The sequence below is a fragment of the Grampus griseus genome (assembly GCF_964374135.1).
Source record: "Grampus griseus genome assembly, chromosome: 11".
Lineage (NCBI taxonomy): Eukaryota > Metazoa > Chordata > Mammalia > Artiodactyla > Delphinidae > Grampus > Grampus griseus.
In genome coordinates, this window is record NC_139005.1 from 94,557,990 (window position 1) to 94,584,897 (window position 26,908).

Consider the following 26,908-nt stretch of genomic DNA (forward strand, 5'->3'; position numbering starts at 1 on the left):
GAAAGGGGCCATTCACCTCAGCAAACAAGCTGAGAATTCAAAATGGACCTCCCTTCATAGTGAGACACTCAGAAACAGGTAATTTCAAAGCAGTATAGGACCTGCTACTGTAGCACAAAGGAAAGAGTACCTTTGAATCTGGTGAGAACCAGGAGCCTGGAGCCTATCCCCCTGCACTTAACTCCTAGCTCTTGCCCTTCTACATGAGCAATCTCAAGACACTCAACCTACCCATGCCTTCGCTTTGTCATCTGCAAGATGGGGATCATAATAATGGCGAGCATTTACTGAGCACTTACTCTGCATTGGAGAGTAGTATATTATTTCATTTAATAGTACCTTAACAACTCAGTATCCTCACATGGATGTAATGAGGATCCCATGTGTAAGCACTCAGGACAGTGCCTGATGCCTAGTGAAACTTACATAAACGTTAGTGGTTTTATTATTAGTGGCCAACCAGAGGGAAGAGTGGGACCATCTGGGCCTTACGTAAGACGCAGTGACAGAGAGAGGTGTTCCAGGACGGGGGAATGCCTTCACCAAGCTAGTGGTGTGACCCGGCACGGTGTATGCTGGGAACTACACAGCGTAATGTCTCAGAGTCAGAATCTGAAGTCGGGCGGCTCCATTTATTAGCTGGGTGACCGTGAGCAAGTCATCAGCGTCTATGAGTCTCAGTTCCAGCGCTTGCTGAAATCCATTTTTACTGCACTTTCGCGCAAGGGGCTCACTTGGCCCTCAATAAATGCCGATTTCCCTTGGGCATCTTCCTTTCTCCTCAGAACCGCGCTGGGGGCCAGGCAGGCGGTAGAAGCGTGGGAAGGATTAGGCGACAATAATAATAGCAAACACAGAGGGCTTTCTAAGTGAACCAGACATCGATCTGATGATACCCAATCCTCACAGGAATCTTAAAGGCGGGTCTTAATGTACCTTTTTTCAGATGGGGAGACTGAGACGCAGAGCTGCTGAGTAACTTATGAAGCGCTAATCACGTTTCTGGCAAACCAAGAGAAACTCCTTAACCCTCAGCAGCCAACCGCCGAAACTGAACAACCTTGAGGACTCGGGTCTCCCGGAACCCCGGGGGCGGGACCAAGCGGAGGGTGTTCCGCTCCCGCACTTCCGCTTCCGTCCTCGGGTCCCTGTCTGGCCTCGGCGGGGCCGTGTGTTCGGGATGGCGGCGGCGGGCGACGGTGGCGGGCGGGAGGCGGCCTGCGGGCACGACAGCTACCGCTCGCCGCTTGCCTCCCGTTATGCCAGCCCGGAGATGTGCTTCTTGTTTAGCGACAGGTACAAATTCCGGACCTGGCGGCAGCTCTGGCTGTGGCTGGCGGAAGCCGAGCAGGTAAAGTGCTCCGGAGCTGTCGGCGGGCCCGGCCCGGCCCCGCACGTGCCGGGTTGGGTGCCGAGCGCCGGCTGAGCCTCCGGAGGCAGCCTCCCCGTTATTCCAGAGGAGCAGAGGCCCCAGGAAGCCCAGGGCAGGAGACCCGGAAGCCGCCACCTGTTGCCTCACGTGTTTTAATCGTCGAGGGTTCGAGGCGCACAGGGGCCGGCAAGAAGTGCAGTTACCCGTTTCAGGGAGTATCTTGGCGGTTCCTGCAAGAGTACATAGCCGAGCGCTCGTTCCGTGCCGTTGTGCTCGTTTCTGTACACGTCCTTCCCCCGTTAACCCGTAAAGACTTTGCAAGCTAGGTGGTGGTTTTCCCCCATGGTAGGGAAGAAGACCAAGCCTCGATGATGCCCAGCGCGTTATTTGCTCCTAACCATTGATAGCGGAACCCGGGTGTGAACCCGTGTCCCGTGCAGAGCCTGACTGAGCGCTCAGCCACCTCGCCCTCCACAGTGCCTCAGTGTTGTTTGAGACCAAACCATCACTACAAAACCCATGTTTCCTGGGCCACCGTTTCCGCTTCACTCTGCTGCCGTCTGCCTCTGGGGAGGGAGAATCGGGGTTATTAGATGAGATGTATGGGTTGTCTTATAAGAGCTGCATGTAGACCTATTTAGCCCAACGATTTCAGAAATAGCTACAGACGGGCCTTTGCAGAGGAGCTGAAGGAAACTGAAGGTGATCCACAGAGCTGTAAAGTTTCAGAGGAAAATGCCACAACAAGCAAGATGGCAGTACCCAAATGACATTTAGTAAACCTGGAAACAATCTTGAGTACGTGCCTAGGACCGAGGTACACGGTCCCCAAACAGGAAACCTTCTTCTTAGATTTTACCCCCTTCCTATCACTATGCTCAAGAAAATAAAGTAGTACATAACACTAGCAGACAGAATGCTCTGTAATGGCCTGTGTGGAAAAGAATCTAAAAAGGAGAGATACATGTATATGTATAACTGATTCACTTTGGTATACACCTGAAACTACCACAACATCGTAAATCAACTATATTCCAATTAAAAAAAAAAAGTAGTAGACAGTTCTACAGTGCCTGCTATGTGTGTGCCCGGCAGTTTGAAGATTAAAAATTAATAGTTTACTAATCCTCAAAACAATTCTTTACAATAAGTAACTTATTCCTGTTTTACAGAGGATAGAATGGCGGCACAGAGAGATTTCATAAACTGTGGGCTCAGATAACAATAATAGGTAGTAGACAAGAGCATTAAGTGTGTTGTAGTTTGTTATGTACTAGCATGTACTCTGTCTTCTGTTTTACTTGGTACTCCATGTAGATAAGGGTGGTGGCACTCGTAAGATTTTGCCACTCAACATAGCTAGTAAAAGCTTCAAGCTGGGATTGAAATGTAGAGTCTGAATATGTGTCCTTTCCTCTGCCCAGTCTATATATACATTGCCTGAAATGCATACAATTTTGATATCTCCTGAGTTTGGATTATCTGTTAGCTAGGTTGTCAAAATTAACAGCATAAATTACATCATAATTCAGTAGTTTAAAAAAAAAACTTGAGCGATGAGAGATTAGAAGTGCTGAAAATTAGGAGCAGGGAGTAAATTTTGAGAAAACACATTGCTTGGGGATAGGAAGCATTTTGGCCGCGCTGCCCCCTGCTGCTTTGCTTTGGGAGGAGCCCTGAGATGTCATGTCTGATGACTAAAAATCCAAGGCAGCTTGGCCAGATGTGGCTAGTGTGACTGAGGAATTGAATTTTTACTTTTCTTTTTTTTTTTTGGCTGGGCTGAGTGGCATGTGGGATCTTAGTTCCCCGACCAGGGATCGAACCTGCGCCCCCTACAGTGGGCGCTCCGACTCTTAACCACTGGACTGCCAGGGAAGTCCTGAGTTTTTACTTTTAAATTTTTACTAGTTTAAATGTAAATAGCCACATCTGACTAGTAGCTACCATCTTGGACAAGGTAGGTCTTAAGATGTGAGCCCCTTCCCAGGGCCAGGCCTTGGGGCTTTCAAGTGAGGTTTGGATAAATTTCACCAATGTACATATTCAATACTTGGCTCCAGGGTTCCGAGCTGCCTGTGGGCTGCCAGCTATTTTTTGTCAGCCTGATTTTTTCAGTGATAGATGAACGTAAGATGTTGATGTGTTTATCTTCTCATTTGTATCTCCCGGAATTGCTTGCTTTTTTTTTTTAATTTATTTATTTTTATTTTTGGCTGCGTTGGGTCTTTGTTGCTGCGCGCAGGCTTTCTCTAGTTGCGGCGAGCAAGGGCTACTTTTTGTTGTGCACGGGCTCTAGGCACGTGAGCTTCAGTAGTTGTGGCACTCAGGCTCAGTAGTTGTGGCGCATGGGCTTAGTTGTTCCGTGGCATGTGGGATCTTCCTGGACCAGGGCTCGAACCTGTGTTCGCTGCATTGGCAGGCGGATTCTTAACTGCTGCGCCACCAGGGAAGCCCCAGAATTGCTTTCAGTGGCACTGAATTTTCTGCACATAATTTGTTGGCAAAGATACTAACAGCATTCCTACTTTTGGTTTCTCTGGCTAAATCCATCTAGATCAAATGCAAAGCTGTGGCCTGGATGCTACACTTTGGGCACTTACGTGCCAAGCACTAACGAGTAAGCAATAAATACCACAAAGCTCTCCTCTCAGAGAGCGTGCATACATTGTAGAGGGGAGAGACAGGCTCACAGATTCGTAAAAATGTCATGTGGTGATAAGTGCTCTAAATAAAACCAGGCTAGGGCTGCCCTGGTGGCACAGTGGTTAAGAATCCACCTGCTAATGCAGGGGACACGGGTTCAAGCCCTGGTCCGGGAAGGTCCCACATGCCGTGGAGCAACTAAGCCCACAAGCCACAACTACTGAGCCCATGTGCCACAACTACCGAAGCCCATGCGCCTAGAGCCCGTGCTCCACAACAAAGAGTAGCCCCCACTCGCCACAACTAGAGAAAGCCCACATGCAGCAGCGAAGACCCAACACAGCCAAAAATAAATTAATTAAATAAATTAAAAAGAAACAGGCTAAAGGGATAGATAGAGAGTGCACAAAAGAAGGGTATTTCACATGGAAGTTGGGAGAGACCCCTCTGAGGAGATGGCGTTTGAACCCAGAGACCAGACCTGTGAGGGAGTGAGCAGAGACGTAGGGACAGAGGGAACAAAAATCAGGATTGCATTGTTTTATATATTGGAGTTCCCTTAGAATATAATTTACCATGATTCATTTAGAAAGTTGTCTCCTTCTCCCCATGTCCTTTTAGTTTAGTTGCCCCAATTTTAGTTTAAGAATTGGAAGGTAGGGCATAAATGCTAACATGAACCAATTTTTTTTTCAGTGTCACTTCAATTCAAATAATTGTGCTACAAGAAGTTATTTTATTTTATTTTGCCTGTTCTTCAGACATTGGGTTTGCCTATCACAGATGAACAAATCCAGGAGATGAAATCAAACCTGGACAACATCGACTTCAAGATGGCAGCTGAAGAAGAGAAGCAGTTACGACATGATGTGATGGCTCATGTGCACACGTTTGCCCACTGCTGCCCCAAAGCTGCTGGCATTATTCATCTTGGTGCCACCTCCTGCTATGTTGGAGACAATACAGTAGGAGCCCATGATGTTGTTTTGTTTCCACTTAGACTCAATGTTTATAATGCATTTATAAATTTTCTTTGATTTTGTCCATTTTAGGAAGCGACTCCATAGATCTTAGGATCTCAGTGCTCAGGAATTTTTTGCTTTTGGTATCCTTCCAATCTAAACTATAAGCCCCTAATGACCTCCATAAAATGAGACGTATAGGTACTGCCTATGCATTGGTATGCTGGACGTAAGCCGAGATCTTAGCATTTTAGTGGCCAAAGTAGTTTTCCAAAGGGATTTCCTTTCCAAAGTCCTTTTTACTCTTTGCCAAGACTTCTGAAAAAAAGAAATAATTACATTATAATTCTTAAATCCTTTAATTAGCAAAAGTGTCTCATAGTCAAACACGAGAAAGTAACAGCAAACATTTTCCTAAGTTTACTAGGTGCCCAGCACTATTCTGAGCACTTTCTATGTATTACTTCATTTTTTCTTCACAAAAGGCATAAGAGATAGATTCTGTTATCTCCATTTTTAAATAGCTTTATTGAGGTATAATTTAATACCATAAGTTTACCCATTTTAAAGGTACAGTTCAGTGAGCTTTAGTAAATTTATGCAATAATTCAGCCTCACCACACTCCAGTTTTCGAGCATACCCCTCACGCCAAGAAGTTCTCTTTTGCTTGTTTTACAGTCAATCTCCACTCCTGCTTCCAGTTTCAAACAACCACTGACCTGCTTTCTGTGTCTATAGTTGTGCCTTTTCTCGAAATTTCATATAAATGGATTCAGAATATGTAGTCTTTGGCTTTGGCTTTATTTTCCCCATTGCCACAGATGAGGAAGTGTAGAAGTTGAAGCACTTGCTCTAGGTTTTGCAGCTGGAAAGGATTCAGGCCTGGGTAGAGTGGCTCCAAAACTCTGCCCTTATTGCAGGGCACCCGTGGGACTAGAAGTTAGAATCCAGATACACTTGCAGTTCAGAAAGAAGCTGTAATTTCTGAGTTGCCCCAAGTAACATTTTTTGTCTAATGTGGTACGTAATTAAAGGCATCGATGTGTAAATTGGTGAATCAGATAATGGGAGAACAACAGTTCTCTAACTTGGAATATCCTTTTAAAATGACCCAGCATGTAGTTGGGCTCAGCAATTACTGTCTCATAAACATGTGTTGGAGTTGCCTGCAAGACTTACACCTCCTAAACCCCCAGGAACCGCTTTACATTTCCTAAACCTAGGTCTTGTAGTTCATGACTTTTTTTTGTTAGCAATGATTGACATGAAAAAAAGGGAGGGGAAACTAATGAGATGTGCCTTATGGATTTTTTTATTTTATTTTTTTTAACCCCTGTGTATTCTTCTCAGAAACTCAAACACTAATCTTCAGGAAGGTGTAAACCCTGTTGACCTGGACATCTTTGCCGTATTCACGATGGGGCTTACCCCTTATCATTTCCTCGTTCCATTAGATACCACATAAATAGGGCTTTGTAAGTATAAAGCCTTTGTGCTTATAGATTCCAGTCGTACTGCTCTCTAAGTTGGTGTGCTTTTAAACCAGTAATCAGAGGAGAATTTCTGTTAGCATCTTCTGGCTTGCACAGTGTGTTACTGAAAGTGAGATAGGCAACTAGGTTAGAAACCCAGTTGTGATGGCCAGAAAGTGTTATGTCATAATGTTGTTTGGGCAAAGCCGATTAATGTAAGATCACTGCATTTCCCTTGCAGGACTTGATTATTCTTAGAAATGCATTTGACCTGCTTTTGCCAAAGGTAAGAAGTTGACAGAAGTTTCTTACCAGTCCTAAGATTCCCTGTGACAGGAGATGGGCACCACAACGTAAAGCAGCACAGTGTAAATCTAAATAAGTTATTGTTTACTCAGATGAATGATCCTCGATCGAATCTGTATAACTAATTATCTCTTCTTGAGCTAAATCACTATATAAGTTAACGCTTTTTAAAGCATAGCCTCTTAAGTGAACAAAGTGTAACCAGCAGCACGTGGCTGGAATATGTGGGTCAGATTTATGATTTTGTCCTCTTTTTCTTCATGAACGTGCCAGTGGTGTTAACACTGTGCAGAAATAATTCGTGACATTTTAGGTAGTCAGCTCAGTTTCTGAATGTTGGTTAGTATGAACTCTTCAAGGCACTTTAAGATACAAAGATGAAAAAATATGGCCTCTGCCTTCTGTGAGCTGGAGGTGTAATTGTATATGAAATTGTCTCCAAGTTTAGTTCCTGTTTATGCAAGTGCTCAGCCTGAATTCACTCTTTCTCGCACATGGTCTTCCTTGCAGCTTGCCAGGGTGATCTCTCGGCTTGCCGACTTTGCCAAGGAACGAGCTGATCTTCCCACCTTAGGTTTCACACATTTCCAGTAAGTGAGAGGGTTACCTCTTGGGAATTGGGCTTGTTTATGTGCATCCAGCTTCCATTTATTCCTTCAGTTCTCCCTTCTGCATGGTAACCTGGAGGTGAGAAATATCAAAACATAAGCACTTGGGGTACCTGTGAGGAATGAACCTTATACCTACCTTAAAAGCTATACTGCTTAGAGAGTAAATCTAGTGGTTTGTTTCACTGGAAAATATGTATACAGAAAGTATTCTTTTTTTTTTCCTTAATTTAATAAGCTAACACTTCTGGTATCTCCTTTGCCTACAGGGAGATCTTTTAGGGGCAAGGAGGAGGTTGGAGAGCAGATCCTGTTTAGATCACAGGGCCTGAGCCCTCCTTTCCCACTCCAGGAATCCAATGCTGGTTAGTAGAGTCAGCCCAGATGGTTTTGCAGGTCAGGACAGTAGACAGCTAGTTGGGGTAACTATGAAGGACCAGAGTTTTAGATGGGTACCTTCCTGCAGCGTGAGCAGGAGGGAAGGAGGGGCTCTCCCAGTTTAGGCCCCAGGAAGGGGGAGCCTCTGATTGCTCCCTTCTTGGATCTGTCTCCACTCTGCCTCTCAAGAAAGTATTCTTGATTCAGTGATTCCATTCTTTTTTTTTTTTTTTGCGGTACGCGGGCCTGTCACTGTTGTGGCCTTTCCCGTTACGGAGCACAGGCTCTGGACGCGCAGGCTCAGCGGCCATGGCTCACGGGCCCAGCCGTTCCGCGGCATGTGGGATCTTCCCGGACCTGGGCACGAACCCGTGTCCCCTGCATCGGCAGGCGGACTCTCAACCACTGTGCCACCAGGGAAGCCCAGTGATTCCATTCTTGAGAATTTAACCCAAGTCATCCAAATTACGGGAGAAGCTATATGTACAAAGATCTTTGTTAAAATATTATTTATGATGGTAAGCATCGGAAACAGTCTAAATGTCCAAGAATAAGAGAATAATTAAATAAGGTATAGAATGCAATATATCCACAGGTTGGAATAATACACACCCAGCAAAATGATGCTGGTGAGACTAGTAAGACATGGGAATGCACTTAGGTTAATGTTGTGGGGAAAAGACAGCATATAAATTGTACAGAGATTGGAAGGAAGTACACCAAGATGTATATACTGATTACTCTGGTTTATGAGATAATAGGGTAACTAAAATTTTTCCCATACTATATTCTTTATGTTTTGAATGTGCAAGTATTTTTATGATTACTGAATAAAACCCTGTTTTAAAGCCAATGATGTCATTTTTGAAATGCTAGTAGCAGGTTTCAAGTGACGATATTTGAGTAGTGGTGTATTAGCATCTGCCTTTTGTTTATTTATTTTATTTTTGTCTGCATTGGGTCTTCGTTGCTGCGTGCAGGCTTTCCAGTTGCGGTGAGCAGAGGCTATGCTTCATTGTGGTGCGCGGGCTTCTCATTGCAGTGGCTTCTCTTGTTGCGGAGCACGGGCTCTAGGCGCGCGGGCTTCAGTAGTTGTGGCACGCGGGCTCAGTAGTTATGGGTCACAGGCTCTAGAGCGCAGGCTCAGTAGTTGTGGCACACGGGCTTAGTTGCTCCGTGGCATGTGGGATCTGCCTGGACCAAGGCTCACGCCCGTGTCCCCTACATTGGCAGGCGGATTCTTAACTACTGTGCCACCAGGGAAGCCCTGCCTTATGTTTTAATGGGGTGTTGCTATGGCAACAAGGGTATCATCCCCTGTAACTTAGGAAAGCCTATTGAGTTTAATCTTCCTTAAAATTAGAGCCTTCATTATTAGTAGCAGAAACTAGAAGGATTTGTTCCTGTGAAGGAGTCAGTTCTCAGTGTGTATGGCTGGGCCATGACAAATGTTGCGTTCTGTGCTGGCTCCATACACACCTAGCGTCACCTGTGCTGCAGCTCCTCTTCTCCTGTATCTGTTGGAGAGTGCTCAGGGAATGCAGGCATTCCAGTATTCCTCCGGGGATGGTTTCATGAGAGGTACCTGCTGCCACAGTTAGCAGCCGTTAGAAACTCAGAAAATGGTATTGATGCGTAGATATGACCTCAGAATGGGTGAGTCCCTGCAATTGAAAAGAAACAGCTTTATTGAGATATAACTGACATAGCATAAAATTCATCCATTTGAAGTATACAGTTCAGTGGTTTTTTGTATATTTACAGAGTTCATGCAGTCATTACCAGTATATAATTTCAGAATATTTCCATCCCCCCCCCCAGAAGACCTGTACCCATTAGCATTCCCTCCCATTCCCCCATTCGCTAGCTCCTGGCAACCACAAATCTGTTTTCTGTCTGTGGATTTGTCTCTTTTAGACACTTCGTTTAAGTCGAATCATATAATATTCATCTTCTTGTGACTGGCTTCTTTTCACTTACCATAGTGTTTTCAGTGTTCATCCATGTAGCATGTGTCAGTACTTAATTTATTTTTACATTATCTATTCACCAGTTGCAGGACATTTGGCTTGTTTCCACTCTGTTGCTATTATGTATAATGCTCCTATGAATAGGTCCATGCAAATGTATTTTTTTCTTTGCTTGTACCAATAATCTAGTAGCAGAAGTTAACAAGGAAAACTACCATAAGATTGATTTGGGAATATGTGTCCTAACTTTTGATGTGTATGCTATAGACATTCCTAGTGGGGTGCCTTGATGTCGCCAGCTGTCAGTATCATTAGCCTAATAGAAGAGAAATTCCATATGGAGTAGGCTAGGTCATCTAATAGAACTCTGACTTTATTGCAGTTTACTCATAATTATGTTTTATGTTATAAACAGACCTGCAGTAGATTGATTTAGACCTCAGACTGACGACAAAGATATTAGCTATTATGTTAGAGTCCTCTGGTTGTGTGTGTTTTGGGGTTATTCTCCACAGTTTGACTGGGCTCTTCATTGGATCTTTTTTGTTGTTGTTGTTTTATTTTTTTTTATTTTTGGCTGTGTTGGGTCTTTGTTGCTGCATGCGGGCTTTCTCTAGTTGCAGCGAGCAGGAGCTACTCTTCGTTGCGATGTGTGGGCTTCTCATTGCGGTGGCTTCTCTCTCTGTGGAGTACAGGCTGTAGGCCTGCAGGCTTCGGTAGTTGCGGTGCATGGGCTCAGTAGTTGTGGCTTGTGAGCTCTAGAGCCCAGTCTCGGTAGTTGTGGCACACAGGCTTAGTTGCTCTGTGGCATGTGGGATCCTCCCGGACCAGGGCTCGAACCCATGTCCCCTGCATTGGCAGGCGGAGTCTTAACCACTGTGCCACCAGGGAAGTCCCTCTTCGTCGGATCTGGACTCTTTACAGAGCCCTTTCTTTACTGTCAGTCTAGAGTCACAATCTCCAGTATCGTCATCCTTGTTTTATTTTTATTTTATTTTTTTTTTTTTGCGGTACGCAGGCCTCTCACTGTTGTGGCCTCTCCCGTTGCGGAGCACAGGCTCCGGGCGCACAGGCTCAGCGGCCATGGCTCACGGGCCCAGCCGCTCCGCGGCATGTGGCATCTTCCCGCGTCCCCTGCATCGGCAGGCGGACTCCCAACCACTGCGCCGCCAGGGAAGCCCCTTGTTTTACTTTTTGATAGCATTTTAAAAATGAGCAGTTGCCCTGTTTGTTTCCTTGTTTACACGATAATGTGAGCTCCACCTGTCTGTTTTGTTCTTTGTTGTATTTCCAATACCAAGAACACATTAGATGCTTTTGGCAAATGTTTGTTACGTGTATATTTCTTGCCAAGGCCTGGGGACAAACAAAACAGACATTGTCTCTGCCCTTATAGTGCCTCTTGATGGTGAAGAAAGAACTATGCTTGTAACCCTTTAGTTTTATAACCTTTGAATATTTATAAATGACATTGAACTTGCTTAACTTACTTGCTTAAACGTTTTAGCTCTTGTTTTGTCTTCACTGGTTTCTCTGTCTCTTACTTTAATTCTTGCCCTTCCCAGGGTAGCAGTGATTATTAGAAGAAGCAATGAAGGTTTTATGAAATAAGTCACTGGTTTGAGACCTCTCTGTGTTCTCTTTGGGTTGTTTTCAGGCCTGCTCAGCTGACCACAGTTGGGAAACGTTGCTGTCTTTGGATTCAAGATCTTTGCATGGATCTCCAGAACTTGAAGCGTGTCCGAGATGACCTGCGCTTCCGAGGAGTGAAGGGCACCACTGGCACCCAGGCCAGCTTCCTGCAGCTCTTCGAGGGAGATGACCAAAAGGTATTCTGAAAGTGACCTGGGTGATACAAACTCAACTGTAGGAGCACCAGAGACAAAGCTGACCTCTAGGATGGTAGGAGCGATTGAACCTGGAATGGGTGGAGTCTGGACTGGAAGCAGGTAGTGAAGGCCAAAACCTGGGCAGGATGACTTGTCAAGATATTCTCCTACTAGACACACCTGAATTTCTATAGGGATGTCTTTTCTTTCCAAGGTAGAGCAGCTTGACAAGATGGTGACAGAAAAGGCAGGATTTAAGAGGTAGGTAAGTGGGAAAAGTGTTGGCCTCCTTGTTAAGTAATGAAAGATAGTATTCCTCTAGATTTGACCTTAAATTTTTTGTTGTTTTTTTTAATTCTTTCTCTGTCCTTCCACCCACTGCCTTCCATCTCTAGCCTGGGTTTTATTCTTATAGTCTGGATTCTATTATATTTCTTATAATTTATAAGAAAAAAGGAAGCTGTTTAGTTCTGAGTTCAGTAGAGTAGCTTTACCCGTGTTGTTGCTGTTTTGTGTTTTACTGAGGACCTGCGATGGGTTGGTCTCAGTCTGGCTATTTGCATCGAGGGCTCCAGGCTCCCCCGTGGCTCCTTGTTTCAGGCACTTCACTGGACTGCAGCAGGACAGAGGCTCGCTGGACCGTGTTTCCTCCTGGGGTCAGGGCGGCTGTCTGGGTATCAGTAAAAAGGGTAGAAGAGCAGTTTGTTCCTGGAGCCACGTATCAGCGAGGTCCTGGGCTCAGTGTGACTTAGCGCTCCAGTGGCACCCAAGCTTTCGCTCAGTCTGTTTTTGCTCATTTGTTTGACACAGTCACATTTTGGAATATTTTCACGTGAGGCTCTTTTCTATGCATTACTAGGGCTTTCATCATCACAGGGCAGACCTATACACGAAAAATAGATATTGAGGTGCTGTCCGTGCTGGCCGGCTTGGGGGCATCGGTGCACAAGGTGAGTGGTGGTAGCAATGGGAGTGTTGGACGCCACAGATAGACCCGCCCAGCCTCACTTCGACTTCATTGTGGCTTTTGAGAGATGTCAGATATCACTCATAGCAATTTGGGGCCTGTCGGTGAAGCCTCTTAAGTTAAGGTGTGTTAAAAGGAAGGACTAGTTTCCATGTTCTCATTAAGTTCATCTTACCATTGTCTGTGCATGATAATCCTACGCAGTGTTTCACCAGAACATTCCCATGCTCCCCGAATGCCAGCTCTTCAGGAGCTGGGAGGAGTCTCCCTCGGGGAGGACATGCTGCGCTTCAGCTCGGCGGGCTCCCAAAGAGCTCACCTCCTCCATCAGTCCAGTCCCTGCCCCAGACCCCACATACTAAGAGTGTGGGTGATGCCTGTGCCCCTGCTTTTCCCCAGATTTGTACTGACATACGGCTCCTGGCAAGCCTCAAGGAGCTGGAGGAACCCTTTGAAAAACAGCAGATTGGTGAGTGTTGTGTGGAGACCTGGGAACACCGCGAGATGCCAGGAGGTCCGTGGGCGCGTGTAAGCAGTTCCGCCAGGAGCATGCTCGGCCGTCCACTGTCCCCTGAGGTCTTCCTGCCTTTGCTTCTTCTCCTTTACACGGACAGGCTCAAGTGCAATGCCATACAAGCGGAACCCTATGCGCTCAGAGCGGTGCTGCAGCCTGGCCCGTCACCTAATGACCCTTGTCATGGACCCGCTGCAGACAGCATCTGTGCAGTGGTTTGAACGCACACTGGATGATAGTGCCAACCGGTCAGTGGAACGGGGGTGTCACATACAGCAAGTTGTGGGAGGACCAAGAGGGGCCTGGAAGCATCAGGACTTCATGAGCATCTCTGTATTCCCTCCTTGTCCCTGAGGAGCCTGGAGTCTAATAGGGAGGCAAGAACATAGAAGGAACAGTGTGATATGTGTTCAAATCAGAATATATACAGAGTAATCCTTGTGGGGGCAAAGCGGAGGGAGGGGTGGTGGAGGAGTTGAGGGAAGCTTCACAGAGGTGATGCTTTAGACTTAAGAAATCTAGGCATTTCTTAACATTTGAGACAAGATTGGGAGCACGTATAAAGGCACAGAGCAGGAGAAAGAACAGTTGGGGGAGTTACTAACAGTCGGGTAGCCCTGGAGAATGAAGTCTGTAGCAGGAGATGAGGTCGGACGTGCTCTTGGGTAGCAGCCAGTTTATGAAGGGCCTTCTAGGCCCTAAAAAGGAATTCAGATGTTGCTCTTTCTTTTTTTTTTTTAAGTCTTTATTGAACTTGTTACAATATTGCTTCTGTTTTTCTTTTATGTTTTTTGTGGGTTCATTTTTGGCTGTGAGGCATGTGGGATCACAGCCCCCCGACCGAGGATGGAACCCGCATCCCCCGCATTGAAGGCGAAGTCCTAACCGCTGGACCTCTAGGGGAGTCCCAAAGATACTGTTCTGAAGGCAGGGGGATGTCAGGTGTGGTGTCTTGACACAGCAATATCTTAATTAGTTATGAGATGGGTCAGGAGTAATTTGTAGTTACTAATAAGGTACCAGCATGCACGTGATTTTCTGCTTTGTGTATATATTTATTAATATTCAAAAGCAGATTCATTACCCTAGTTTGCTTGTATTCTGCTGGAATTTCTTGAGAGGAGTTGATCAGAGTTAAAGCTAGGTCTCTGGGGTGTGTGCATAATCCAGGGTTTATGGGAATAAAACATGTGAACTGATTCGGAAGTCAGCCATTGACTGTTTTTTAGCAGGCTGTGACCTAATCAGATGTGCACACTAAAATACCCTGCACCAATTTGGAGAATCAGTTGTAAGGGGACAGGGAGCTGATCAGAACAAGTTAGGAGGCTACTTTAAAAATCCAAGTCCAGGGGCTTCCCTGGTGGCGCAGTGGTTAAGAATCCGCCTGCCAATGCAGGGAACACGGGTTTGAGCCCTGGTCCGGAAAAATCCCACATGCTGTGGAGCAACTAAGCCCGTGAGCCACAACTATGGAGGCTGTGCTCTAGAGCCCGCGAGCCACAACTGCTGAAACCTGCACGCCTAGAGCCCGTGCTCCACAACAAGAGAAACCAATGCAATGAGAAGCCCGCACACCACATCGAAGAGTAGCCCCTGCTCGCTGCAACTAGAGAAAGCCCGTGCACAGCAACAAAGACCCAACTCAGCCTAAATAAAATAAATAAATAAATAAATTTATTTAAAAAAAAACGAATCCAGGTTCTTCCCTGGTAGTCCAGTGGTTAAAACTTCACCTTCCAATGCAGGGTGTGCGGGTTTGATCCCTGGTCTGGGAGCTAAGATCCCACATGCTTCACGGCCAAAACACCAAAGCAAAACAGAAACAATATTGTAACAAAGACTCTAAAGTCTTCAGTAAAGACTTTAAAAATGGTCCACATGAAATAAAAATCTTTAAAAAAAAAATCCGAGTACACGCTGGCACAGTGGCCATGTAACTGGAGAGGATGTGGATATGAAATCGATGTTGGGTGGGCTGGCCTTGGCGGTTGACTGGAGTGAGTGTTAAGATGGTGACGGGGTGCTGGTGCCATTTCCCTTGTCAGGAGCTACAGGGATAGGAGGCATGGGGTGAGGTGGTGAGCAGCAGGCAGTGGAAAAGTGGCTGAATGCAGTTCTGCAGTTCTGGGTCTGGGGAACCTACAGATCAGCCAGGTGGAACTCTCCAAATGGGTATGTGGTCTGGCGCTTGGTCAAGTGGTCTTAGTCAAGAGATGGTAGAGTTTGTTTTTTTTTTTTTTTTTTTTTTTTTGCGGTACACGGGCCTGTTACTGTTGTGGCCTCTCCCGTTGTGGAGCACAGGCTCCGGACGTGCAGGCTCAGCGGCCATGGCTCACAGGCCCACCCGCTTCGCGGCATGTGGGATCTTCCCGGACCGGGGCACGAACCCGTGTCCCCTGCATCGGCAGGCGGACTCTCAACCACTGTGCCACCAGGGAAGCCCCAAGAGGTGGTAGATTTGAGGGTCATTAGGATATTGGGGTAGTTGAAGGAAATTGTCCAAGTAGCACGTCTCGAGTGAGAAATCAGTAGCAATCAGGGCAGCTTCTTGGGACACACCCTCCATTTCATGGAAATCGTTATTTGCTTGAAGCGATAACTGAATTGGCTGTTTGTTTTCTAGACGAATGTGTTTGGCCGAGGGATTTCTCACTGCAGATACGATACTGGATACGCTGCAGAACATTTCTGAAGGCTTGGTGGTGTACCCCAGAGTAAGAGGCCTCCGTGAGAAAGCACAGTATGAGGGAGGGGTTGGAATGTGGCGGGGTGGGTGGCCTTCTGCTCTGGAGTGAGCATGTTGGAGGAGCTGGATTCGGGTCCAGTAGGAGCTCTTCCCCAGCAGAGCTCACTCTTCAGGTTGTGACATAAGCTCTAGGGAACTAGGTCTGTGGGATTCATAGACATGTTTATAGAAGAGGGAAAAAGAAGTGCTTCGAATTGGCTTAAAATTGTCCACCGGCCTGAGTCATCAGCTCTGCTGTGACTGGCAGAGTAGACTGCTCCATTGGTCTGTTTGTGAGTACCTGAGGCAGGTGGGTTTGTTTCCATGCCGTACTTGGCTCCTAAAGTCAGGCACTGAAATTGAGCAGACTTGAGGTTTTAGGAATCATTCTGATGAAGCAACTTTTAAAAGTTTACCCAAGTCAATATTCCTTTTTAAAATCAAAATAATACTCTGGATTTTGAGAAAACTGAAAAATAACAGTGTAGCATAAGACAATCCATTCTACCCTCTTTCTCCATAGATATGGTAGTTCGTGTCCCTGCTCTGTATCCTTTTGGTCATAGCTGATGTCCTACTGTGTGTATGACCTTGTAACCTGAGGCATCCTTCTTGGTGCTTCACTCGTACAGGTAATTGAGCGGCGCATTCGGCAAGAGCTGCCTTTCATGGCCACAGAGAACATCATTATGGCCATGGTGAAAGCTGGAGGTAACCGCCAGGTTTGTAACCCCTCATGCTCCTGGGTAAACAAAGTACACCTTAACTCCTGCTTTCTCCTCCCCAAAGAAGGATGGACGAAGCTGTCTCTGTTATTACCTTCAGTCATGGTATTGGTACAGAACAGTGACATTATGCTGCCCTAGAACAGGCTTATCTTTGGAGGGTGATGGTGGTGAACTCAGTTTATTAAAAAGTGAATTGCTTAATCACTTGTAGAAAAGGTCCACTTTCAGTGAAGAAATTAGGTCTGAATTTCCATAGGAAATGCTGGGAAGTGGGCAGGATGCAAGGGCAGATGGTTCATGAAACTTTGGAGGAGGCCTTTGCTCCAGCTGCTATACCCTCAAATGCCTGTTACTAGCAAGCCAACCATACTCCTTGTCTTCCCAGGATTGCCATGAGAAAATCAGAGTGCTCTCCCATCAGGCAGCTGCTGTGGTCAAGCAGGAAGGGGGTGACAATGACCTCATAGAGCGTATCCAGGCTGATGCCTACTTCAGTCCCATTCACTCCCAGTTGGACCATTTACTGGATCCTTCTTCTTTCACCGGTCGTGCATCCCAGCAGGTAAACATCAGAACACTTCTGTGGTGCTGCAGTCTTCCCCAAGTGCCGTCTTTGTACACTGCTGGGCTGCAGAGCCTGGAATATTATCTATTAATATAATGTTTCTGCTTCATGGGAGGTATGCTGAGAATGGGGCTAATCAGAAAGAATTCAGAGTAGGTTGCTGGCTAAAATTTAAAGATTTGGTTGTTTTGAGCTGCCTTAAGTGTTTCTCCCAGTGGATTTCTCTGAATTCTCGTTTGGTCTGGAGCCGTGGTGTAATGGACAAAGATTGGGTTTTACTGTCAGGTAGATTTGGGTTCAGTCTTGACTTCCTACTTTTACTGGCTGGTAGGATAGAGATACATATCTCGGAGTGTGGACTGAAAGGCCTAGCTTGGTGCATAGTAAGTATTCAGTAAATGTTTGTCAGTTTTCCTCTTTGGCCTTTTGGAGACTATGGGTTAATTCAAAAACATTTATCGAGTACAGACTAGGTGCTCAGATTGTGTTTGGCTGCTGTGTTTAATTCTGGTGCTTTAAAGATGAATAGATAATCCTTATCTTCAGGGAGCTCAAAACTTAATGGTGAGGGCTTAGAATACCAAGCTGTACATGCAAGAATTGAGGGAAGCACATCTTTTTGGGGATCACAAAGGAGACAGCCTTAGATTAGAAGAAGTTAGGAAAGGCTTCTTGGAAGACATGACATCTGAGCTGAATCTTAAGGACAGGTAGGAGTTACTTGTAGGGAACACCAGGGTGAGAGGAGATGGCAAATGCATGGACGTTCAGCATAAGAGAGTTGCCAGATTATCGGGTGCCCTGGAAGCAGTTAGGATTTAAAGTAGAAGACAGACAGGAGCTTCTCATTTATATTCAAGTCACTCTGGTGTATTGGATTTGAAGGACTTACACTGGAGGTCGGGAGACCAGTAAGGTGGCTGCTACAGTGGGTAAGCAGTCGGTGACGAGGGCTTTGAGCCAAGGCCAGGGTACATGCACACGGGGCACAGATTCGAGAGCTGTTTAAGATGTTAGTCACTTGGAAGCTGGTTGAATGGGGAGGAGGGAAGAAACAGTGATGATTTTAGCTTGGGTAACGGGTGGAGAATGGTGAGACCATCTGAAAGGACACAGCCAGGCTGGTTTGAGGGGAGGGGCAGCCTGGTGGGCCTGATGGGGTGAGCTGCCTGTGTCTAGGAAGAGATTTCTGACAGGGAGTTGAGAAAAATAGAAGCTCAGTGGTGGCATATAAGTTTATCAAATAAGGTCTCAGTGTTATGAATTGACATTGAAAAAAGGATTCTCAAAACTTAACGTGTTCTTTTGTCTTGCATTTGCTTTCTTCTTTGGCAGGTACGGAGATTCTTAGAAGAGGAGGTGCATCCCCTGTTAAGACCATATGAAAGTGTAATGAAGGTGAAGGCAGAATTGTGTCTGTAGAGTTGGAAGAGAATTAAACAAAAAACGGTTGTTGGCTTTGTTAATTTTTTTTGCCAAGTCATAAAAACTGTTACTCTAGTGCCTTATTTTATCTCAAGAATTGTTACCATAGGGACTTCCCTGGTGGTCCAGTGGTAGAGAATCCTCCTTACACTTCAGGGGACGCGGGTTCATTCCCTGGTCAGGGAACTAAGATCCCACATGCTGCGGGGGCACCTAAGCCCTCGAGCTCACGCGCCTCAACTAGAGCCCAAGTGCCACAAACTACAGAGCCCACGCGCCCTGGAGCCTGTGCGTCACAACTAGAGAAGAGAAAACCCGCACGCCACAACTAGAGGGAAGCCCATGCGCTGCAGTGAAAAATCCTACATGCCTCAATGAGGATCCCGTGTGCTGCAACTTAGACCCAACACAGGCAAGAATAAATGAAATAAATAAATAAATCTTAAAAAAAAAAGAATAGTTGTTACCGTAAATTAATACAGCACTTTTCTTTCCATGGTGCTTTCACATTTCTCAAGTTTGCAATGCAGAAATAAATTGCATTGTGGTTGGACTCTTTTTCACGGCAACACAAATTTTCGTAATAAATGTAGCTTATAGTTTGCACTCTGCTCTTTCAAGGCATATTTTCCAGCTAGTCTAGTCCTTTTTACATGTTCCCTTTATTGCAATTGCAAGATGGTGAACAAATTCCTGGTCCTCTCTTCTGAAAGTGAATTTGATCTAGGCCTAGCAAAATAGTCTGGATTCAGTGATTCGTTATAGCTGGATACCTGCATTTCAGTTGTATCTGATGAGAATAAGTAATGAAATTTAGAGCTATGGTAAATTCTCAGAGAAAACTGATGTGATCATCAGGCTTAGCTGAAGTTGTGCCCAACTTCACTTGATTTTTGGTTAAGGCTTGTATATCAAGGACATGCTAACTGGCTATACTGATCTCATCAAGGCATTTGACAGTCTCTGGTCCTGATAGCTGGTTGAACCAGCTGCAGCCAAAGGTGAGAGAGTGATCATCTACCTGGAAGGAGAGCAGTAGTGTTATGACATAGGCTTCTATCCTTAGCCCTGCCTCATTCTGCATGTTTATTCAGCATAGATGAAAAGGAAGAAAGCTTATTTCTCAGATTTGCAGATGCCACAGAACTAGGACAATTAACCAATACGTTTACTTGGTAAGATAGCTTAAGATCTCACTTAACCAAAATAGATTGAAACGATGTGGCCAAAATGAAGACAAAATTAAGGTAAATGTAAGTAAGTTAAACTCAGTATGAGCCAGAAGTGGTTGCCAGTGAAGTAAGACAGTTTTAGGTTGTGTTAATGGTAGTGTAGTGTCCGGAAAAGGCACGCTGTTCCAGACCCATGGCCTTATGTTCTATTTTGGACACCCAGTCTGAGGAACAGAGATAAACTGGAGAGCCAGCCTCCAAGGAAGCCCTTGTCACATGAGGAGCGGGTGAAGGAGTGTTAGGGCTCCTGTCTTGTAAGAAAACTTGCCATTGCTTCAAATACCGTTGTGAGGAGGAAGAGTGACGCAGCTGAGACAGTCCATACCCATGGTTGAGAGTGAAGCAGAGGCATCAGAGCTGCTCTGAGTTGGTGCTTCTTCCCCCCGCACCTCCACCCTCGGGTCACCTAGTGGTCAGGAGTGGGAGTGCCGTGAGGGAGAAGAGGCTGAATCGGCCCCAGTTGTATCAAGTCAAAGGCAGCCCGAGTGAAGAACTCAACCTGTGGGGAAGAATAGGAAGTGATCCTTAAAGCCAAATTTTTTTATTTAATTTATTTTTATTTTTATTTTTGCGCTACACGGGCCTCTCACTGCTGTGGCCTCTCCCGTTGCGCAGCACAGGCTCCGGACGCGCAGGCCCAGCGGCCATGGCTCACGGGCCCAGCTGCTCCGCGGCATGCGGGACCCTCCCGGACCGCGGCACGAACCCGCGTGCCCCGCATCGGCAGGCGGACCCCCAACCACTGCGCCACCAGGGAAGCCCCAAAGCCAAATTCTAAGTACAGTTCAAGGTGGCAAGCAGGCATGGACCGCCTGGAGCCACGTGATATTTCAATTCTTCCAGGAACAGTTTGATTACTCTGTTAGTCCTCTCTTGTGAGCATCTGGAAGGGATGTTTGAAACTACTAGGTCTCGCACAAGGAATTAATCACTGGGCGCTGTTCAGACACCCCGTCTACTTCCTTCTCTAGTACAGGCCTCTGGAGAGGAAGCAGCTACTATCAGTGCATCGTAATCTGAGAGCTTCTATAACATACCAGACACACTCGGGATATCGGATACCGTGCATTTTAGTTAATAAATTTCCTCATAGAAAATAAATAGATGACAGTCTTGTTCTGACAGTTCTGATCTCTAGTGATTGGTGGTTTGGCTGGTTTTTCTTCCTAGGCTATTTGAGTGGGTGGGTTTGTGTGTCTTCTTTCCTCTTCCATTCTCTTGGTTTTATAATTATATACTTGTGATACACTCTTTTTTTGTAACATCTTTATTGGAGTATAATTGCTTTACAATGTTGTGTTAGTTTCTGCTGTATAACAAAGTGAATAAGCTATATGCATACGTATATCCCCATATCCCCTCCCTCTTGCATCTCTCACCCCTCTAGGTGGTCACAAAGCATCAAGCTGATCTCCCTGTGCTATGCAGCTGCTTCCCACCAGCTACCTATTTTACATTTGGTAGTGTATATATGTCAATGTTACTCTCTCACTTCGTCCCAGCTTACCCTTCCCCCTCCCCGTTTCCTCAAGTCCATTCTCTACATCTGCATCTTTATTCCTGTCCTTGCCCCTAGGTTCATCAGAACCTTTTTTTTTTTTTTTTTTTCCCCCCGTACGCGGGCCTCTCACTGTTGTGGCCTCTCCCGTTGCGCAGCACAGGCTCCGGACGCGCAGGCTTAGCGGCCATGGCTCACGGGCCTAGCCGCTCCACGGCATGTGGGATCTTCCCGGACCAGGGCACGAATCCGTGTCCCCTGCATCGGCACGCGGACTCTCAACCACTGCGCCACCAGGGAAGCCCAGAACCATTTTTTTTTTAAGACTCCATACATATGTGTTAGCATATGGTATTTGTTTTTCTCTTTCTGACTCACTTCACTCTGTAGGACAGACTCTAAGTCCATCCACCTCACTACAAATAACTCAATTTCGTTTCTTTTTATGGCTGAGTAGTATTCCATTGTATATATGTGCCACATCTTCTTTATCCATTCATCTGTCAGTGGACACTTAGGTTGCTTTCATATCCTGGCTATTGTAAATAGTGCTGCAATGAACATTGTGGTACATGTCTCTTTTTGAATTATGGTTTTCTCAGGGTATATGCCCAGTAGTGGGATTGCTGGGTCGTATGGTAGTTCCATTTTTAGTTTTTTAAGGAACCTCCATACTGTTCTCCTTAGTGGCTGTGTTGTGATGTACTCTTAAGTACAATTCTGTTATTTTAACATTTTAATTAAAGGCATTTGGGTGGGCTTCAGGTTCCTGAGAAGAGAGAACACTCATGGCATCTCAAAGATTAGACTGAATTCAGTTAACCAATGATGCAAGCCCCAGGATCTGAACATCCAGAAATCAGGGTCTTGGCAGACTGTGGGACCACTGTCTTCTGTTCAACTGCAGTCAGACACCTGGGCACTTACTGCCCTCTTTCCCTGGCTGATGGTAGATTTCATACAATAACCAAGAGAGCCAGATATCCTTCAGTGGAAGCACAGAGGATAGGTGTCTCCAAAACAGTATGTAAATCCAGGGTCTGACATGAAGAAAGTATTCAGAAAATGTCATTTTCCTTTCCGAGCTCAGGAGTGTTCGCCAACCTTCCTCTCTTCTTGCTGGTTAGTTGGGGAGCAGGCTGAGACTTGAGGACATTGTTGTTGGTTTGGTCTGCCTACCATGGGTGAGTGCATCCTGAACTTGAACCAACCAGAGAATTGGGAATGAGTCAACATAAAAAATGAATAGTAAGGGCTTCCCTTACATGATTACATACTTCCCTTACATACTATTCCCTTACATGATTATACAACATGGTGATTTGGTATTTTTATGCATTTCAAAGTGATCACCATAAATCTAGTTATGACATATCACCATAAAAAGATATTACATATTTATTAACTATATTCCCCACACTGTACAGTTCATACCTGTGACTCACTTATTTTGCAACTGTGTACCACGTAACTTTCCTCACTTATTTCTTCCCTCTCCCCACCCCCTCCCCTCTGGCAAGCACCTGTTTGTTCTCTGTGATTCTGTTTCTATTGTTATGTTTTGTTCTTTTGTTTTTAGATTCCAAATATAAGTGAAACCATACAGTATTTGTTTGTTGACTTATTTAACTTAGCGTAATGTCCTCTAGGTCCATCCATGTTGTTGGAGATGGCAAGATTTCATTCTGAGTAATATTCCATCATTTATACACCACATCATCTTTTTTTTTTTTTTTAAATAGGGGTATAATTGTTTTACAATGTTGTGTTAGTTTCTACTGTACAGCGAAGTGGAGTTCCCTGTGCTATACAGCAGGTTCTCATTAGTTATCTGTTTTATACATATTAGTGTATATATGTCAATCCCTGTCTCCCAATTCATCCCACCCCCTCCTTTCCCCCCTTGTATACCACATCATCTTTATCCATTCATCTATTGATGGGACAAGATATTGCTTCCATATCTTGGCTATTGTAAACACTGCTGCAATGAACATAGGGGTGCATATATCTTTTCTAATTAGGAGTGGAATTGCTGGATCATACGGTAGTTCTATTTTTAATTTTTGAGGAAACTCCATACTGTTTTCTATAATGGCTGCACCAATTAACATTCCCACTAACAGTGCACAAGGGTTACCTTTTCTCCACATCCTTGCCAATGCTCATTATTAATTCTTTTGCATGTAGCTATCCACGTTTCCTGACACCATTTATTGAAGAGGCTGTCCTTTCCCATTGTATATTCTTGCCTCCTTTGTCATAGATTAATTGTCCATATAAGTGTGGGTTCATTTCTGGGCTCTCTATTCTGTTCCATTGACCTATGGTTCTGTTTTTGTGTCAGTAGTATACTGTTTTGATAACTGTAGCTTTGTAGTATAGTTTGAAATCAGGGAGTACACCTCCAGCTTAGTTCTTTCTCAAGATTGTTTTGGTTATTTGGGACCTTTTGTGTTTCCATACAAATTTTAGAATTATTTGTTCTAGTTCTGTGAAAAATGTCATTGATATTTTGATAGGGATTGCATTGAATGTGTTAATTCCCTTGGGTAGTTTGGTCATTTTAACAATATTAATTCTTCTAATCCATGAACACAGTTTATTGTTCTGTTTGTGTCGTCTTCAGTTTCTTTCATCAGAGTCATAGTTTTGTGAGTACAGGTCTTTTACCTCCTTAATTAGATTTATTCCTAGGTGTTTTATATTTTCTTTTTGCTTCTGGGCATTTTTTAAAGTTCTAAATGCAATTTTTATTTACATTTTAGAAAAGTTTTAGATTTACAGGAAAATTGCATATATAGTACAGAGAGTTTCCATATACACCATACTTGGTTGCCCTTATTATTAATATCTGATGTACCATTTCACAGTTAATGAACCAATTTGATACATTGTTAAATTGAGTCCTTAGTTTTTAGCTAATGACCTTTTTCTGTTTCAGGATTCCACCTGGAACAGACGTTTTATTTATTTATTAATAAATTTATTTATTTTATTTATTTATTTTTGGCTGCATTGGGTCTTTGCTGCTGCACGTGGGCTTTCTCTAGTTGTGGCGAGCGGGGGTACTCTTGGTTGCAGTGTGCGGGCTTCTTGTTGTGGTGGCTTCTCTTGTTGCAGAGCATGGGCTCTAGGCGCGCGGGCTTCAATGGTTATGGCGCGTGGGCTCAGTAGTTGTAGCTCATGGGCTCTTGAGCGCAGGCTCAGTAGTTGTGGCACATGGGCTTAGTTGCTCTGCGGCATGTGGGATCTTCCCGGACCAGGGCTCGAACACGTGTCCCCTGTGTTGGCAGGCAGGTTCTTAACCACTGTGCCACCAGGGAAGCCCAGACGTTATATTTAGTCATGATAACATTTTAAAAATACTGGAATTCATAATTCCCTGGCGGTCCAGTGGTGAGGACTTCGTGCTTTCACTGCCAAGGGTCCAGGTTCAATCCCTGGTTGGGGAACTAAAATCCCACAAGCCGTGCAACGTGGACACACACACGCAAAAAAAAAAGATGAAAAATACTGGAATTCACATACATTACTTATAAGGTATGTTCTTTATTAGAGATGTGGTCTGATGGACACAAACGTTAGCTCATGAATTCTGAATGTAACTAAATTCTGAACGTAACTAATTCTGAACGTAACTAAAAGTAAAAGCAGAATTTGGCTTTTCAATTCTGGATCTTGTGTGACCTTATCTTTACCTCATTAAGTGCTGTGTACTGTACAGACAGATTCTTAAAGGCCAAATTTCTGCCGGGGGAAATAGTTTAAGAGGTGAGTATGGGTGTTAATTTGTTTTCATGAAAAGTCCAAACTCAGGAAGAAACTGATTTGGGCTTCTGACCCAGATTTCAACTTGAGTACTTCAGAGGATGAGGTGATCTGTAAGTGACCACTTGGACAAAAGGTCAAATGAAAAAGAAATGAGTTTTTTGGTGGCACAAAACAGGAGGCCCTGGGCTTCCCTGGTGGCGCAGCGGTTGAGAGTCCGCCTGCCGATGCGGGGGACACGGGTTCGTGCCCCGGTCCAGGAAGATCCCACATGCTGCGGAGCAGCTGGGCCCGTGAGCCATGGCTGCTGAGCCTGCGCGTCCGGAGCCTGTGCTCCACAACGGGAGAGGCCACAACAGTGAGAGGCCCGCGTACCGCAAAAACAAAACAAAACAAAACAGGAGGCCCTCTTCTCATATAACAAGATCCTCTGGCCTTAGAAAAGCCATGTTAGATCTGCCCTTTCAGATTCTGATGCTTTATTTTGTACTGAAAGTTCATATTTGTGGTAGTATTGGGCCTTCCTTATCTACAGTGGGTCAGAAACTGTGGATAGGTAACATCCCAGCCCAAGCTGGAGTGGAAGGAGGGGCTCCAAGGGATACTTGGGAGCTATGCAGACCACCCCCTTGTCCTCAGTCCCCACAGGAGTTTCCTAGGAAATAACAAGGTCCTATCAAATAGTGATGTCAAGTGGCCACAGATGAGGTTGAGAGGGAGACTGGAGCCATGAATGCTTCGGGTCAAGTTTCCATCCACAAATGGAGCCTTCCACTGATATGGCTCTAGGGCACTGGGAAGTTTAAAACTATGGGACAGTGTTACACCTCTGCCATGGCTTTATAAAGTTGTAACTAGGATAGTGCTAGTTGTGAGAGTACAGGCCAAGGACAGTTGACCCTTGAACAACGTGGGGGTTAGAGGCACTGACTTCTGTGTGGTTGAAAATCCACATATAACTTTAGAGTTGACCCTCTGTATCTGCAGTTCTTCAACCACTATTAGTTCCCATTATTGATATTTTGGCCAAGTTCTCTGCAAAATTCTAATGATAAAATTTGCCCAGCTTTTGCCACAGGAGTGTTTGTGAATAACATGAAAGTGCTTTGTAAAGTGAGCATAATACAATGCGGTCATGATTGAGAATGCCTTAGTGTGTTTTGTAGGCTTCACCTGTGGTTCCCATTAATTCACTGCATCATCCCCACCTTGGAACACCCTTAGGAACCTGAGCTCAGGTTAATAAGCAGCTCTAAAACGAAATTGTGGTATATCTCTTCAGAGTAGGGTGAAGTTTCTAGAAAAATATTCCTGTAATCCTGTTATAGCTTTTGGTGACCTTTCTAAAACATGGCAAGTGCTTTTTTTTTTTTCTTTTTCTTTTTTTTAAAACTAGAGCCTAATGTCCACTGGGACCTGGATATCAAATGGAGACGGGCGCTGCTGCCATCATGGACTGTTCATTCGTACTGCACTTTAACATTTTCTCAGACAGCATCCAGTTCTCACAACCACCACAAGTTCACATTCTCATTTTATGGGTGAGCCAAATGTTAGCATGGTTGATAGACTCAAATGCAGGCCTCTGACTACACCCTCTCATTGCATTATGCCTGAAGATTGAATTTCTTGGGTAGGACTTCAACCAATTTGTTACTAGTTGCGGCTCCTTCCAAGGCTTGTGAATTGTGTAAGAGTGGATCAGGCTGGCCTAGGACTGGTTTGTACACCCGTAAAGAAGGCACTTAAATGTTTAGAAAATGAATATCAGGTAAGCCGCTCCTTCCCAGAGCCCTGCCGCGTCTATCCCCCATCCTGACCACTGGTCGACCCCATATTCCCCTAACTCGTAGGGCTGCAGCGCAGACGGGAGGCCAGGTGGGCATCGCTAGGCCAAAATTGGGCTTCGAAGGTCGCTTCTCCACCTCCACCCCCA

The 26,908-nt window shown here is 45.1% G+C and overlaps 1 protein-coding gene across 1 annotated transcript; it reads left to right on the plus strand.

Annotated features, from left to right (window-relative positions):
- The first annotated feature begins 1,152 nt into the window (after positions 1-1,152).
- On the plus strand, positions 1,153-18,498 carry ADSL (adenylosuccinate lyase). The gene is made up of 13 exons (XM_082665058.1): positions 1,153-1,351; positions 4,780-4,983; positions 6,695-6,739; positions 7,270-7,349; positions 11,373-11,544; positions 11,759-11,805; positions 12,404-12,494; positions 12,911-12,980; positions 13,126-13,273; positions 15,652-15,742; positions 16,386-16,475; positions 16,867-17,043; positions 18,382-18,498. The coding sequence occupies exons 1-13, from the start codon at positions 1,181-1,183 to the stop codon at positions 18,466-18,468; spliced, it is 1,473 nt and encodes a 490-aa protein (XP_082521184.1). The 5' UTR covers positions 1,153-1,180; the 3' UTR covers positions 18,469-18,498.
- The last annotated feature ends 8,410 nt before the right edge of the window (positions 18,499-26,908 follow it).